This window comes from Camelina sativa, chromosome 1 (genome assembly GCF_030686135.1).
Source record: "Camelina sativa cultivar CO46 ecotype springtype chromosome 1, ASM3068613v1".
NCBI lineage: Eukaryota > Viridiplantae > Streptophyta > Magnoliopsida > Brassicales > Brassicaceae > Camelina > Camelina sativa.
Window position 1 is genome coordinate 9,495,230 of NC_141880.1, and position 13,337 is coordinate 9,508,566.

General features: G+C 35.4%; 2 protein-coding genes across 3 annotated transcripts; both read right to left on the bottom strand.

Moving 5' to 3' along the window:
- Window positions 1-1,137: 1,137 nt before the first annotated feature.
- Window positions 1,138-10,278, bottom strand: LOC104706138 (protein ALWAYS EARLY 3). Of its 2 annotated transcripts, none has more exons than XM_087455988.1 (20): window positions 9,931-10,278; window positions 9,193-9,317; window positions 8,709-8,807; window positions 8,451-8,513; window positions 8,286-8,363; window positions 7,730-7,910; window positions 7,055-7,314; window positions 6,530-6,887; window positions 5,874-5,951; window positions 5,522-5,736; window positions 5,362-5,418; window positions 4,933-5,187; window positions 4,607-4,785; window positions 4,235-4,517; window positions 3,635-3,860; window positions 2,972-3,126; window positions 2,467-2,610; window positions 2,160-2,372; window positions 1,735-2,004; window positions 1,138-1,603 (listed from the first exon to the last, which is right to left on the bottom strand). In XM_087455988.1, exons 2-20 carry the CDS (start codon window positions 9,295-9,297, stop codon window positions 1,439-1,441), a joined length of 3,384 nt encoding a protein of 1,127 aa, XP_087312114.1. In that variant the 5' UTR covers window positions 9,298-9,317; window positions 9,931-10,278; the 3' UTR covers window positions 1,138-1,438. The 2 variants fall into 2 exon arrangements, with proteins under 2 accessions (XP_087312114.1, XP_087312117.1); XM_087455991.1 differs by having other exon boundaries at window positions 2,972-3,130; window positions 3,639-3,860; window positions 9,931-10,275.
- On the bottom strand, window positions 10,187-13,187 carry LOC104786488 (putative serine/threonine-protein kinase PBL11). Its single transcript, XM_010511912.3, has 8 exons — window positions 12,852-13,187; window positions 12,163-12,322; window positions 11,618-11,841; window positions 11,393-11,525; window positions 11,238-11,294; window positions 10,988-11,150; window positions 10,763-10,874; window positions 10,187-10,627 (listed from the first exon to the last, which is right to left on the bottom strand). The coding sequence occupies exons 2-8, from the start codon at window positions 12,299-12,301 to the stop codon at window positions 10,415-10,417; spliced, it is 1,041 nt and encodes a 346-aa protein (XP_010510214.1). The 5' UTR covers window positions 12,302-12,322; window positions 12,852-13,187; the 3' UTR covers window positions 10,187-10,414.
- Between the last annotated feature and the right edge of the window lie 150 nt (window positions 13,188-13,337).

A 13,337-nucleotide genomic window follows, 5' to 3' on the forward strand; every position in this document is an offset into this window, starting at 1 on the left:
TAACTGACTATATAATTCATCTAACTGTAGAAAAAAAATTCTAGGTATTTTTATTAAATTTTTATATTTAAAATTAACTAAAATTTGTAAATTAGATTCATCATTCCAAAAATCTTTTGTTAAATCAAGAGTTGGAGGAATTTCTTTACTTTTAAAAGAATGAATAATAGAGAATAATAATTTAGAAAGCTGTAAAAACTGTTGAGATTGAAAATTTATATTATTTTGTGTCTTAGCAACAAAATGAAAACAATTCAAACAGACAAATCTATATATAGATATCAAAAGATACAAATGTTCCAATAAACCCAACTCTACAGTGAACCATTGTAACTTTTCATAAATAATCGTTTTAATGAACCATCATGACTTTTCCGAAAATATCTAAAAGGTACGATTGAAAAAATACAAGTGTTGGTCGCATTTATTTATTCACATTGTTATTATATATAGATTAATTAATTTTGCCCCAATATAAGAATGTATTGTCGCTTCTTATTTTTTGGTCCTTATATTGTCCCTTCTAATAGATTAATAGTAGGCAAAAAAAAATCTATTAACCAAGGGGCAAAAAAGAAAAAGAAAAAAGAAACAGTATTGGAAATGCATTCACTAGGATGAGGTGGCTACACGTCAGGTTTAATGGTGGAATCGTAAAATAATAACAAAAAAATATCATATCAAAATGATTTAACCTAAGATTACGACTTAATCATTCTCGTATAGAATCAAATTGTTCACTTAGTTAGAAAAGCCAAATCTCTTAATAATCACTTGTTCAGAAATTTCTGTTGCACATGCACCCATTTTTATTCACCACCAGTTGAGTTTGCTGTGTGTCTCTTTCTATATATACGTATTACGAGTCACTTCAACAGTTCAACCTCTTAACTCTTTGTTCAACGTGTTAATAAAAACAAAAACGGATAAGTCGACTTTATCTGATAAGTGATACCCCAAAATAGGACCGGAGCAATTTAGATTCGGAGCTAGACCAGAATTGGGACCGGCTGGACCAATCGACAAGTCTGATCTACTCAGGGCTCATGCTTGGGTCTACATACATACATACGTACTGATGACATTATGTTACATTACAAATCATTTCAAGCCAGAAACAGTGGAAAGGTTTAAAGATTGTGATGAAGAGTATATAGTACATATAATGAAAACTAGAATGAAATTTAGTCAAACACGATAAGGGATGAAACTATTTAGTACCATACAAGAAAATGACAATGGACCGGCGATCCAGTCCCGTCTAACAATTGATGGGTGGGTTATGTGTAAAATATGAACTCGGGATAGTTATCGTGAGTCACTCCAAATAAATGAGGTATACTAAACGAATTTTCTATAAGGAAATACGGATTTTACAGGAGAAACAAGCATCATTGAAGAGACAAAGGTTAAGTTATGGTTTTAGGATTTTATTACTTTAGGAGGGTACGAGGGCAAGAATCTGGTTTCTTATGATTCCCATGCACTTCTGAATCTCTGTATAGATCGGAAGGTTCTGAGAGCAGCAAGGCTGTAAACTCGCCACCGCCGAGTCCAGAACCTGGGCAACTTCACTTGGTGGGAATTGCCTCTCCGTACATTTCTGCAACAACCACAGAAAGAAGAGCATTAACTTTCTCTGCAGTCTAAACTCTCAGGCATAATAATGTAATCATGTAAATGTGCAGATGGCTCTCAGCAGAAAAAATTACTGAATGAGTTTGAGATTTGCACCTGTATCATAAGCAATGTAGCCATACAGCGTGAAACAAGTTCAGATGGGATTTGTAGGTCATTTTGGTCGGGTTGGTTTTGATGGGAATCATTTGCAGGAGTTGAGCTACGTGGATTTGGTGTAGAGGGAAGACGCTGATCCTGGGCACCTTGTCTTTGGTGGACTGATGGACCTTCTGTTTGATCTATAGAAAGCTGATTATTTACAAAATCAATGGCTTCTTCCATATTTACAACATCATTTTTGTCTTTCCTCAGTGACGCCAACGCCTGCAGCAGAAACAGAGACAACTTCATTAAGTAGCCGAAACTGTTTGGCTAGACCTTGCGAGGCACAACCAATGATGAGTAAATTATCAACTTAGAAGCTTTTTCATATGTAGATCCCAATCATGGAAACAGGTAAACTCGTTATACACACACACCTGTACAGCTCTGTATACCATTTTCCGTGCTTTTATTCTAGAACTTTCGACGATCTCAGACACATGGAATCCATTGGTTTCAGATGCATAACTGTCTACGTAGGTCAACTGGTCATCAGGTTCCCCTGATTTACTCATGTGTCTTATTGATGCATATGGTACATTCTCTTGGTAAGTATTCCGTTGCCTCAAGCCAAGAAGTGCCAGTGAAACCTGTGCATAGTGAGACATATAATCCGAAACATCAGAAGCTGTATATAGTAAAGAAACAAGATGACACTCTTAAAGTTCCTTCAATAAATCATGCCTGCTCATTTATTTCGCTTAGTTGAAAGAGAACTGCTGCATATTGTTTCTTAAAAGATTCAGAATCCTTCAGAGCACTATGTCCATCTTTCTGACTTTCCACAACCTCGTTGTTCATGCACTTTAGCTCCCTCAAAACTAGCTCCTGTAGTGTTGTACACTAACAATTAGTTGAAATGGAGACCATAATGTCGAAAGAGCTAGACAAACATGGAAGACATGATGGAAACAATATTAAAACTGAGTGAATTAAAGAGTAACTATCAAACCTCAAACAGTTCGTAAAATTTATGATTAGTCGATTAGAATTTTTTTATTCTATTCAATCACATCCTCTTGGAATCTCTACTTATAACGTGAAGGAAACCAGATGTTTAATGATAGCAAGAATATCATGAATATGGAAAGAAAAAAAATGCAACCCGGGCATAGAAAAAACAATATATAAGAGAGAAGACTTAGAACAAAAACATATCAAATATGTGTTAGTTAACAACTGGCCGAACCTTCTTGTCAAGCGCACGTGTTAGTTCAGATAGAGCTTGGACATCAGCTTCTCTTGCCTGGATATGTCCAATAGTTGAAGGCTGAGGATTCAACGATTGTAAATCAAGAGCCTCGTCGACTCCATCTTGAGCTTGTGGATTTGAACTTGAGATATCTACCTGTGAATTTAAGGAAAACTTGTATATTAGTAAAATATATCTATCAAGTTTTAATTAAGCTGTAGCTACGATGACTGTAGTCAAATGAAAAATAAAGCCATTACAAGAGAAAGTGGATGCAAATGCAAGTCAGGGGAATAACATTAGCTATAGTCTCAGAAAGAACTGTACCAGAACATTGATGTTATTTTTTATATAAGACTGGTTAGAGACTTTAATTATTGAACTAGCTCCCTAGGTAATAATAATCCCAGGGAAGACTGATGCTAGGTACAATTATTGGTCAACGACTTCAGGCAGAGAAACCCCAAACATTAATACAGTAGACGGAAACCCATCTATATTCTTAAGAAACCAGTAAACCAAAAAGAAAGCCCTCAATTCCTAGATGTAAATGAATGAATACCAAGCTAGTTCCTCCAGGTATGCAGAAAAATGAACTTCCATAAAAGAATGTAGAATTTAGAAAAGCATAATGAAGCCTAGCATGATGGTCAGAAATACCAACCTTCTCCTGCTTTAGTGAATTGCTAATGTTAAAATTTGGGGAGTTTAAGAGATGGCCTGTCTCACACGAAAGTTTGAGATATCCTTCCGGCGTGCTTTCCTTTACCCGCTCTTGCATTTTCTCCTCACTAGAATTCTGAATGTTATAGTTTGAGAAAGCATAGTGCTTTGCAAGTGATGCTGGCATGTTTTCTAGAGGATTCAGTGGCATGCATTCAGTATCCTTCACCAAAAGAAAGATATAAATGTTATCCAAAGATTATCAACATTCAAATTTGTTCTAACTCTCACGTCATGAATTTTCTAGATAGTTTCTTAGTGCGTTTTTGGAGTAGTCTTTAAACCAAGCAACATAAGAATTGATCAAGTACCAAGTGCTCAATTTATGTTGTAGGAAATTCAGTAGCGATTCTATTCACCAAAATTATTTGAGACTTTTGTCATATTCACAAATGTGCAGTGAAATGCTACGATTAGTATATCCTTTTATTTATCTTCGTTTTCCATAGTCACTATGATTTTTCATCTATATATATAGTGTCAGAAAATCCAGCTTCTATCATTGCCAAGAAAAAAGTTCAGTGTAAGGAAGAGTACCTTAACAAATTCCACCCCTAATTCAGGGTTGTCAAACTGAATCCGGTACCTACAGTGATCAATAGTTAGGACACTGCCGTCATGAATCTCTCTCGACTTTGGATGCACGGAAATGACTCTCTGTGAAACATTTAGAGGCCGAGCCAGATCCATTGGAAGTCCTTCCCTCATGCCCTTGTTTAGTTCATCATAATGTTTTCTTACAGAATCCCTGTATAGGTATAGCTTTTCTTTCTCCTCCTTCAAAAACTGTTGAGAAAATCGCCTCGGTTTCCCAAGAGAACTGCATCAATAAAGTATGATTAACGAAACATCCATATACACACAGAATAAAAAGAGTAGAAACTTAGCAACACTTTAGTTAGTGATAACCTCCTTATGACACCCCATTCAACGCGAGTTAATCTAGGAACATGGCCCAACCCTACATGATCCAAATACTCAACAAACTCTTGTCTGGCAAACCATGGATAGTCAATTGCACTGTAGAACCACTCAAAAAGACACCATCTTCGTGCTCGGAAACTAGATATGCAATGCGAAAACTTCTCCTGCAGATTATAAGGATATGGTATAAAATCTAATCAGGGAACTTGCAGACTAATTTCATAGAGATTAATGATCTTAAGATTGACAGATGTAGCATTGGAGTTTCTTTATCATTTGGAAATAGTCTTAGCATCAGAAAGTTCACTTACTAGAATCTCAGAATTTTTCCAGTCACCCATACTTAGAGGTTTCTCAGGTACTATCTTTCTTCTGCTCCTAACTTTAGTTAGCAAGTTAACTTGTTTTTTTATGACTGCATTTGATGGAGCTAACTCATCTTCTTCTACTATGTTGTTACTTGAGGGAGTACGATCCTGAGATTTAACAGGCTTCTTTTCATGTGAGTTTCGAATACTTGCAGACCGTTTACTTCTCCCAACAGGCTTATTTCCCTCACCTATTCCCTACAGCAGACAACACAATCAGTCCTAAGATAAAAAGCTACAAAAGTTCCACGATGAAAAGACAGAAATATTTAAATAATTTCAAAGATATATAATACATTCCAAAGAGCACTCAGATGTACTGTATGAAATATTGTGTAATCAGAAGAGTTGAGTTGTACAGATGATACGTACCTTGTTATTGCAAGGCTCTATGACTTGTGAGCTTGCAGCAAGCTCATCTTTGGTAACCTGCAGGAAGAGAACCACTTCAATGTGATCATGAATTCTGACAGCAGAACAGTAAAAGCAACACTGTGTTTCTTAAATATATCTAATATAAGTCTTCTCTTACCTTAGTTGGTGATGTTATCTGCCGTCTCTTTCGGATTAAAGAGCTACTAGGACTCTTTCTCTCAGTTTCAGTATTACAAAGATCATTGCTGCCTAATCTTCTCTGTTTGGAGTTTCTAAGAGAACTACTTTTAGACATTGATGCTGGATCAGTCCCTTTTAAATTTGACACAAAAGCTTTTTCAGCTCGATTTTCCTCAACTTGAACAGAAGACTCTGCAATTACACCAAAATCAGCGTGAGAAAGTAGATAACAAACATGAATTTTCATGTATCCGTGTAAATATATATAAATGATCAATAACATTAAGAAGCTTAAGACAATAATTATAGGTCAAACAAATTTATCCCACCAGTATCCGTGGTAGTTTCAGGCATCATCAGCGACAGATCTGCCAGCGTCTGGAGAGCATCGCATGCTGTGTCTTCATCTGCAGAAAGCATTGTAAGAAAAGGAAGTTGAAGTGCCGGTATAAACAGTAAAAATTGAAACATGGCAACATTACAATGTATACATGCAAAGAATTGCTATAAAATTAATTCAAATAAATGTAACGTGAGTTGAATTCCAAACAAACCCAAAGGAGCTTCTGTAGTTTGTCATAGAAAAGAAGAATATTCAGGAAGAATGACATCATAAACCCCATTATGGATGTGGTCAAATTTTAATTCTAAGCTCAGTAGCGAGCTCATCTTAGATTACCAGAAACAGGCAGTAGTTGCTCCCGAAGTTTATAAAAACCAAAAAAAATTATCACTGAACAGAAAATTTAAAGTTGAAAACAGAAGATAGAGTGACCACCAAATACAGTAATAAGCCTTAATATTTTTAAGTGGATAACTGGACTGTAATTTATGGTTTTCCTAAGTATAGGCATGTCTTCACCTGCATCCCTGGGGGTGCTTTGAATAAAGGGTAACTGAAGTTTCTATTAATTCCTTTTTTCCTACTTTGATGTGCATGGCAGATAGGTAAATTTAGACAGAGAATTGAGAGACTAGAACACACCTGCAGTAAAGAGACTCTTTTTACTTTTTCTCCTTGAAAATTTATATGTGAGTTTCAAAGACTTCTCATCCCTTTCTGGTTCAAATTTCTCATCGAGGGCGCCTAAGCTTGGTGCTTCATCTGTACCACTACAGGCTTCTTTTGGATCTTCTTTTTTAATGCCTAATCTCCTCCTATAGTATTTTCTTCCTTTTTGCTGCACTTCCATGGCGCTAGTACCTTCTCCATGCGTCAAGTCATTTCTACCTCCAGAATAATCCGCATTATCAGCTTCAGTGCTTCCTAAGCTTGGTTCACAGCGAACATCTTCCATATCACCGGCACGAAGCTTGGCAATCGCCAAGTCAATATCGGCACGCTGAATATCATAATCTATTAGTCCAGATTTCTATCAAACAGTTCCTACTCCAAAAAGCTTTAGGGGAAACCAAGATATAATTTCCTTACAACTTCTTCCTATAGTGTATTCAAGCAGAACAAATTTTAAGAACCACATAAATCATAAGTAACAGTAAAGGAGATTACCATTCTTTCACCCTTTTTATCAGAGAGGTACATCTTTGCTTTTTTATTCGGTGTGTGGGAGTTATTTGTAGAGCCACCTCGTCGCGAAGCCTCAGCTAATGCTACAGCAATCTCATGTTCCATATCGTCATCAGTATCATCCCCCTTCTGACTTAGACCCCTCTTACCAGGTGATAAATATCTTTCCCTAGTATCCTTCTCAATGGTATATGGGATAGGAATTCTAGGAGTCCTTTTTCCAACAGCACGAGGCACATTCTCTTGGTACATGAAAATTACGATTTACAAAATAGTTAGCAACCATTAGATCTTTTTCATATGATAGATAGTTACTGAGCATTGAGCCCATAAAATTTCGGGGAGGTAAATCGTTTGTATCCCACTTCATACATTAAGGAGGGTACTAACTTGAGTTGCATCTTCTCAAAAAACTTCATTTTACAAATTTCTATTGAACATTATTGACGCTAGTAAAATAAGGGAAATAGCAGTTCTATCTAAGCTAAATCTGCAAGGCATTCAAAAACATGGTATTACACCAGAAAGGCTGCGATTCTTGAGGAAAAAACATTTGCAGCAAGCAATGCATATAAAGAATTGTATGTGTGCATGGACAGCTCATGCTTGTGAAATGGGTGAACAAATTTTGAGGCAAAGAGGAGCAGAGAAAAATACCAGTACGTCTCTTTTTCAGCGATGGCAAGAAGCCTGAAGAAGACCTGAATTGCAAGCGGTCAGACAGACCCTCTAATCCTACAGAGGGATGATCTGAGGATTTTACTCTAGAGCGCTTAGAGGCAGACCTCGGAGTTTCAATACCTTCATTGTTTTCCTGCTCACTGTCACTTCCTCCATGCTAGAGAAGAGATAGACTCGTTACATAATAACATAAAATCAAATGCAGCCCATACTACCACACTAAGTTAGCTGGCCATCATCTTTCTAAGATATGAATAATGCTTAACCAAAAAACACCCAACCAAAACAAATATTGTCTTTCCTGGGCTAAGCTATATTTTCAAGCGACAAAATTTGAACAAAGAAGATTGCTAAACCCCTAGGTGTGACAAACTTCAACAAGTTGTCAGATGTTCCATAGGAACATGTGTAAGACATGTACAATTGTTTTGAGTTTTAAATAGAAATAAGTATCCTGAACTGGACCAAGTGCGTGTATGTTATAACCATATATAGAAATCAAATAACGATTCGAACGGTTTAAAGCACTTACCAAAACAGAGTAGTGATCAGTCATCATCGCATTTAGGCCAACTACAGAAGCAGTGCCTTCGGGAAGAGACAAGTAAGCCTAAAGTACAGATGGCATAATATAAGTTGAAAAAATGTTCAGACCAAGATCAAAAGACAGATCGAGGAAGGAGGAGAGCATGCTAACCTTATTCATAGTGTATAGAGCCTCTACCATTTCTGCAGAACGGCTATGTACAAACGCAGCCACCTACAAACCATAGAAGAGAAAACACCATATTTATTGCTGGTTTCTGCAAACCATATTGATTACAAAAATGACAATACCATTCCTGTGACATTTATCGGAAACTGTGGCAGCAATTTATTACACTTTTTTTGCATAATAGAATGTTGTACTACAAATCATATTCCATATAATGCTTATTTTGCTAACTCCACTAACCTTTTTCCATTCTTTTCCAAATTTGCGGTATCCTTCATAAAAGCGCTCCAACTCTTCCTTGCTCCACTGAGGACCTAACATATCCGACAACTTCCTCTTCTGCATGTAAGGAACACTATAAGATATGCTTGGATACCAGCTGATACAATTTGTTGTAGCAACAAATATTTGCTCGCACATTGGAGACAAGGGTAAAACAATGTCTCTTCTTGAAATATGAACGTAATCGGAACTTAAAGTAAAAACGATATGAGTAAACCAAACATTTTTGTCAAAAGAAGGTAAGAAACGACATGAATCAATCAAGAAACAAGTAGCGGGGTACACACTAAAAAGTCTAGCAGATATCTTAGGTATATACTAAAGATTGGTATCCTTCTGCAGCCTAATTATGCAAAAAAGTTACAAGAAAATCTCAGGCTGATGTATATAATCCTACCTAAAGTTGAAATCATCCAGTTAAAATATCAAGTATATAGCTTACCCGTTGTTTGGTTTTACTCATATTTTCTTCCTCTTTTTGAGGAGAGACAGCTTTACCACGGGGAGTTTTCTTGTACTTAGATTTCTTTGACCTTGAAGGCGCCATTAGCTAAGCTCTTATGTTACCTGAAACATTCCCAAAATTGAAAACCAAGTTAAGATTTCACCAAGATACAGAACCCAATATGCACAATACATCATAGGCTCATTCCAAAGAAAACGACTACAGGGGCATTCATGAAACTAAATCCAGCATGCAAAAGCTCATTATCATCAGTGTCAACACTACTTCCGCTCAATATATTATGAAACCCAGAGAGAGAAGGTTTACAAAAAATTGTACGAATTTGAAATTAATCTCTTTCAGCAACTCCCAAGTAGTTAACTTTATACTGAAATTTGAACGAATTCAAATCAGACGACCTTTGACACACCCATCGAATTGAGCTTCAAAATTCAAATCACACAGCCTCACACCAAAATCGAATTGGAGCTTAAGAATTCGAATCGAAACTTCAAAAATCAGTGAAGCAGATTCCCCAAAAACAAAAGAGAACCAAAATAAACTCATAATACCTTCGCACCTAATCCACAAATCTTTCCTTACCGAATTAGAAACGAAAAAAAAAAATCGATTAAAAGCACAAATAATTTGAAAAATTCGACGAGAACGAATCAAAATCAGGTTAGCCAAAGTGCCTAATTAATTTCGCAAAGAGAAGATTTGCAAGAGCTTTACCTAAATAGAAGAAGAATCCAAAATCACTCGGAAACCATCGCCGCCTGTGGGACTTGGAGATAAGATTACAGAGAGAAATCGGAATATGAACAGATCAGAGCTTCGGGTTTTTTTAAAGAGATCGATGAGATTAACGGAGACAAGAAGAAGATGAAGAAGCAGCAAAAAGAAGAGATTGAAACAAATTTTATTTTTGGGGATATAACCGCGAAAAAAAACTTTAAAATAAAAAAATAAAAATTAGAAGAATCTCATAAAAATGTAAATTTCGTTGCTACTTTTTTTTTTTTTTTCTCGATTTGCAGAGAATAATAAGATAACACATTTTTTTTTTTGCTTAATTATTGCGAAGAAACAAATTTTATTTCAAAATAAAACTTGCAAAAATCCAATTCCGGTTCGGTTTACCAAATAAATTTGGAATCATCCGGTTTATTTTAGATAATTCATTACGGTTTACAACAATACTTTTTTGTCTTCTCTCTTATTCTTCTGGTAAGATAATCATATGGAGCGGAACTTCTTCATTCTGTTCAATCTTCTCGAGCTCTGTCACAACCACGTCCATATTTACCCGTTCCGTCGCTGGATATATCAAGCAATTCATCATTATCATCATCAAACTTATCAACGACTCTCTCTTGAACGTTCCAGTCCTCTCATCGGACAATGTGTCTAAATACATCAGCTCACCTATCTACACATTTCACAAAATACAATTTCCAAACAAACGAGTTTTAGAATACGTATAGTGTAGAGAGATTTATATTTGGAGAAAGAGAAAGAGAGAGATTGCTTTTTTTTCATATTTTTTTTTTGTTTCATTACGTACCCATAGAAAAATGTCATTGTTTGATGTTAGCTCTTGTGGTTCTTCACCGGTGAAAAGCTCTAGAAGGAACAACCCGAAGCTGTAGACGTCAACAGTTTCCTCTGAACCACCACTATAGAAAAAGATAAAAATCATATATTCATTAGAACATATATATATGTTAGGACTCTTTAAGATCAAGATGAATGATGTAACTTTATATATTGTAAGTGAATTTGTACGTACGTATCATTATCGAAGATCAAACGACCAACAGGTATTTCTTGAAGAAATCCCGACATTCCCGCATCTGAAATCTTGGCATTGAGGTAAGCATCAAGCATAACTTTGTTCGTTCTAAACCTTTTGTGTTGTAATGGAGGGCTCAAGTTGTGCAAGTGTTGCAACCCTATACATTCAAAGAAGGTGAGACTTGAAATTTTTATACAAAAAAAAAAAAAAAAAAAAACAATTTGGATCATCCATCTTGATTTACCTTTGGCTGCTCCAAGAGCTACAGATACCCTTTGCTTGAACGTTAAACCAGCATGTTCTACTCAATGACCAATAGAGAGATGATCACATAAAAATCATGTATATATATATATGGACTAAATTTTAAGAGTTCACTATTATGCATGTATTGCATACCTTTCAGATAATCTTGCAGGTTACCCTTGATCAAATACTCATAGACGAGCACTTCGTACTCACCCTCTTTGTAACAATAGCCGACAAGTTTAACCACATTCCTATGTTGTGTTTTAGACGACATGTACGAAACCTGAGATCCAAAGACACAAAGTATATATATCTAGATATGCCACACAAAAAATATTTTCAGTGAACTCAACAAAATTTTTTTAATGTGTGTACCTCAGACAAGAATGTAGGATGTCGATAACCAATCCCCGTTTTGATCACAACAGGCATGTCTCCGATCAGCCCACTATAAACATGTCCATAACATCCAAACCCGATAAGATTATCCACGTTATAATCGTTCGTTGCTTGCCTCACTTCCTCCCACGAGAACTCAGTCAGGCCTTCAGGCATCATTTCCTCCATCGGGAACTCCATCACAAATTCAGGCATCACCTCTACATGTGAATTACATGACCATCAATAGATATAATTTCTTATATGAGCATATCAAAAGGTGTAATTACATCAATATGTAACACTTCCAAATCAACTGATACGTTAAATTAAAGAACAACTCCAATATAAAAAACTTAATGACCTATTCTTTATTTTTTGTTATATAAGAGATACATTTTAAAGACTTTAAAGCTTTCATCTTTTATAATACACTTGCAAAATAAGAGTTCCATCTAAAATCTGTAGTATTACAAATACTACATACCAAACATCGAATGTATATATATATATATATATATATGTAATATGATTAGACTTACCAACTTCTCTCCTAATGGTTGAATCGTTACGGGAATTTTTGTGGTCATAACAGAGTACTCTGTAAATCCAGAAAAGTGCGAATATAATCGCTATGATCTCAAATGCAGCCGCAATCATCATTGTGTTAAGCGCTATCATCGCCAAAATCTGTCGCCGTCTCTACAAGAAAATTAAAAAAAAAAAACCAACATTATAAACATATAATTGATCATTTCAATTAAAATGGTTTCACTAACATTCAACATCCCAAATTACATATCAAATAGGTGACAGTTAATGGATTAAAAATATCGGAAGTGGAAACTAAGCGTTCGAGGTCAACTGGTAAAGACTATCTAGCAAAGTCTAGAGGTCGTCGATTCGAAGGACGGCGCTTGGGAGGGGACCATATAAAATGCTCTGGTCCCTCGCCTGAGAGGATGTACGGACCTAGGCCCGAAACCTCTTAATAATTAAAAAAAAAAAGCGAAACTAAATCCAAAAAAATCCAGAAAGAAGCATAATCTCTAAACGATTATATAATTTTATATAGATTTTTCCGTTAAATTACAAACGTTCATGGTTTACAAAAAAAAAATTACAAATGTTCACTTAAAAAAAATGTATGGTGAAACAACAGTGACACTAGTGCAAACTGAAAATCACAATAATAAATTATCATCTACTCATGGATAAAAAAATCACATACCTTTTTCAAATATGTTCAGAAACCAATGCCAAGATGATTCAACTGTAATATATCATTTGGGAGAAGGAGAAGACTATATATAACACAGATTCAGTGATAGCTCATTGTTCAATGTATACATATACATATACATATACATATATACTTATTTGGAAGAAAAAAAAGATTTGTATGGTAAAAAATCTAATTACTAAATGTATTATGATTTTGATAAAATAGTTTTGAAATTATTTGACCAGCTATACTATTGCAAATCTTATCTAATCATCATTTCAGTACTAATGATTGGAGGTAATCTTTACTTAAAGATAAGATGCCATAACACGTGGCAGTGGTACCGTTACGTTTGAAGCGTTCCAATCCAAGTAAAATCCAAACATATTGTCTTATGGGCTTGAAGGTACCTAGATGCCGCTAAAAGTAAACGCATTGTCTTATGGGCCAGATGGTACCTAACATACATATAAAAGTAAACGTATTATGTTT

What these genes read in the sequence shown, in the direction of transcription:
- LOC104706138 (XM_087455988.1), bottom strand. Translation starts at nt 9,297, where the DNA reads ATGGCGCCTTCAAGGTCAAAGAAATCTAAGTACAAGAAAACTCCCCGT. An exon ending in CACGTGCGCTTGACAAGAAG is followed by an intron (nt 2,611 to 2,971) that starts GTTCGGCCAGTT and finishes ACAACACTACAG; the next exon opens with GAGCTAGTTTTGAGGGAGCT. An exon ending in TGGTATACAGAGCTGTACAG is followed by an intron (nt 2,005 to 2,159) that starts GTGTGTGTGTAT and finishes TTTCTGCTGCAG; the next exon opens with GCGTTGGCGTCACTGAGGAA.
- LOC104786488 (XM_010511912.3), bottom strand. Translation starts at nt 12,301, where the DNA reads ATGATAGCGCTTAACACAATGATGATTGCGGCTGCATTTGAGATCATA. An exon ending in AACCATTAGGAGAGAAGTTG is followed by an intron (nt 11,842 to 12,162) that starts GTAAGTCTAATC and finishes ATTCACATGTAG; the next exon opens with AGGTGATGCCTGAATTTGTG. An exon ending in TTGATCTTCGATAATGATAC is followed by an intron (nt 10,875 to 10,987) that starts GTACGTACAAAT and finishes CTTTTTCTATAG; the next exon opens with TGGTGGTTCAGAGGAAACTG.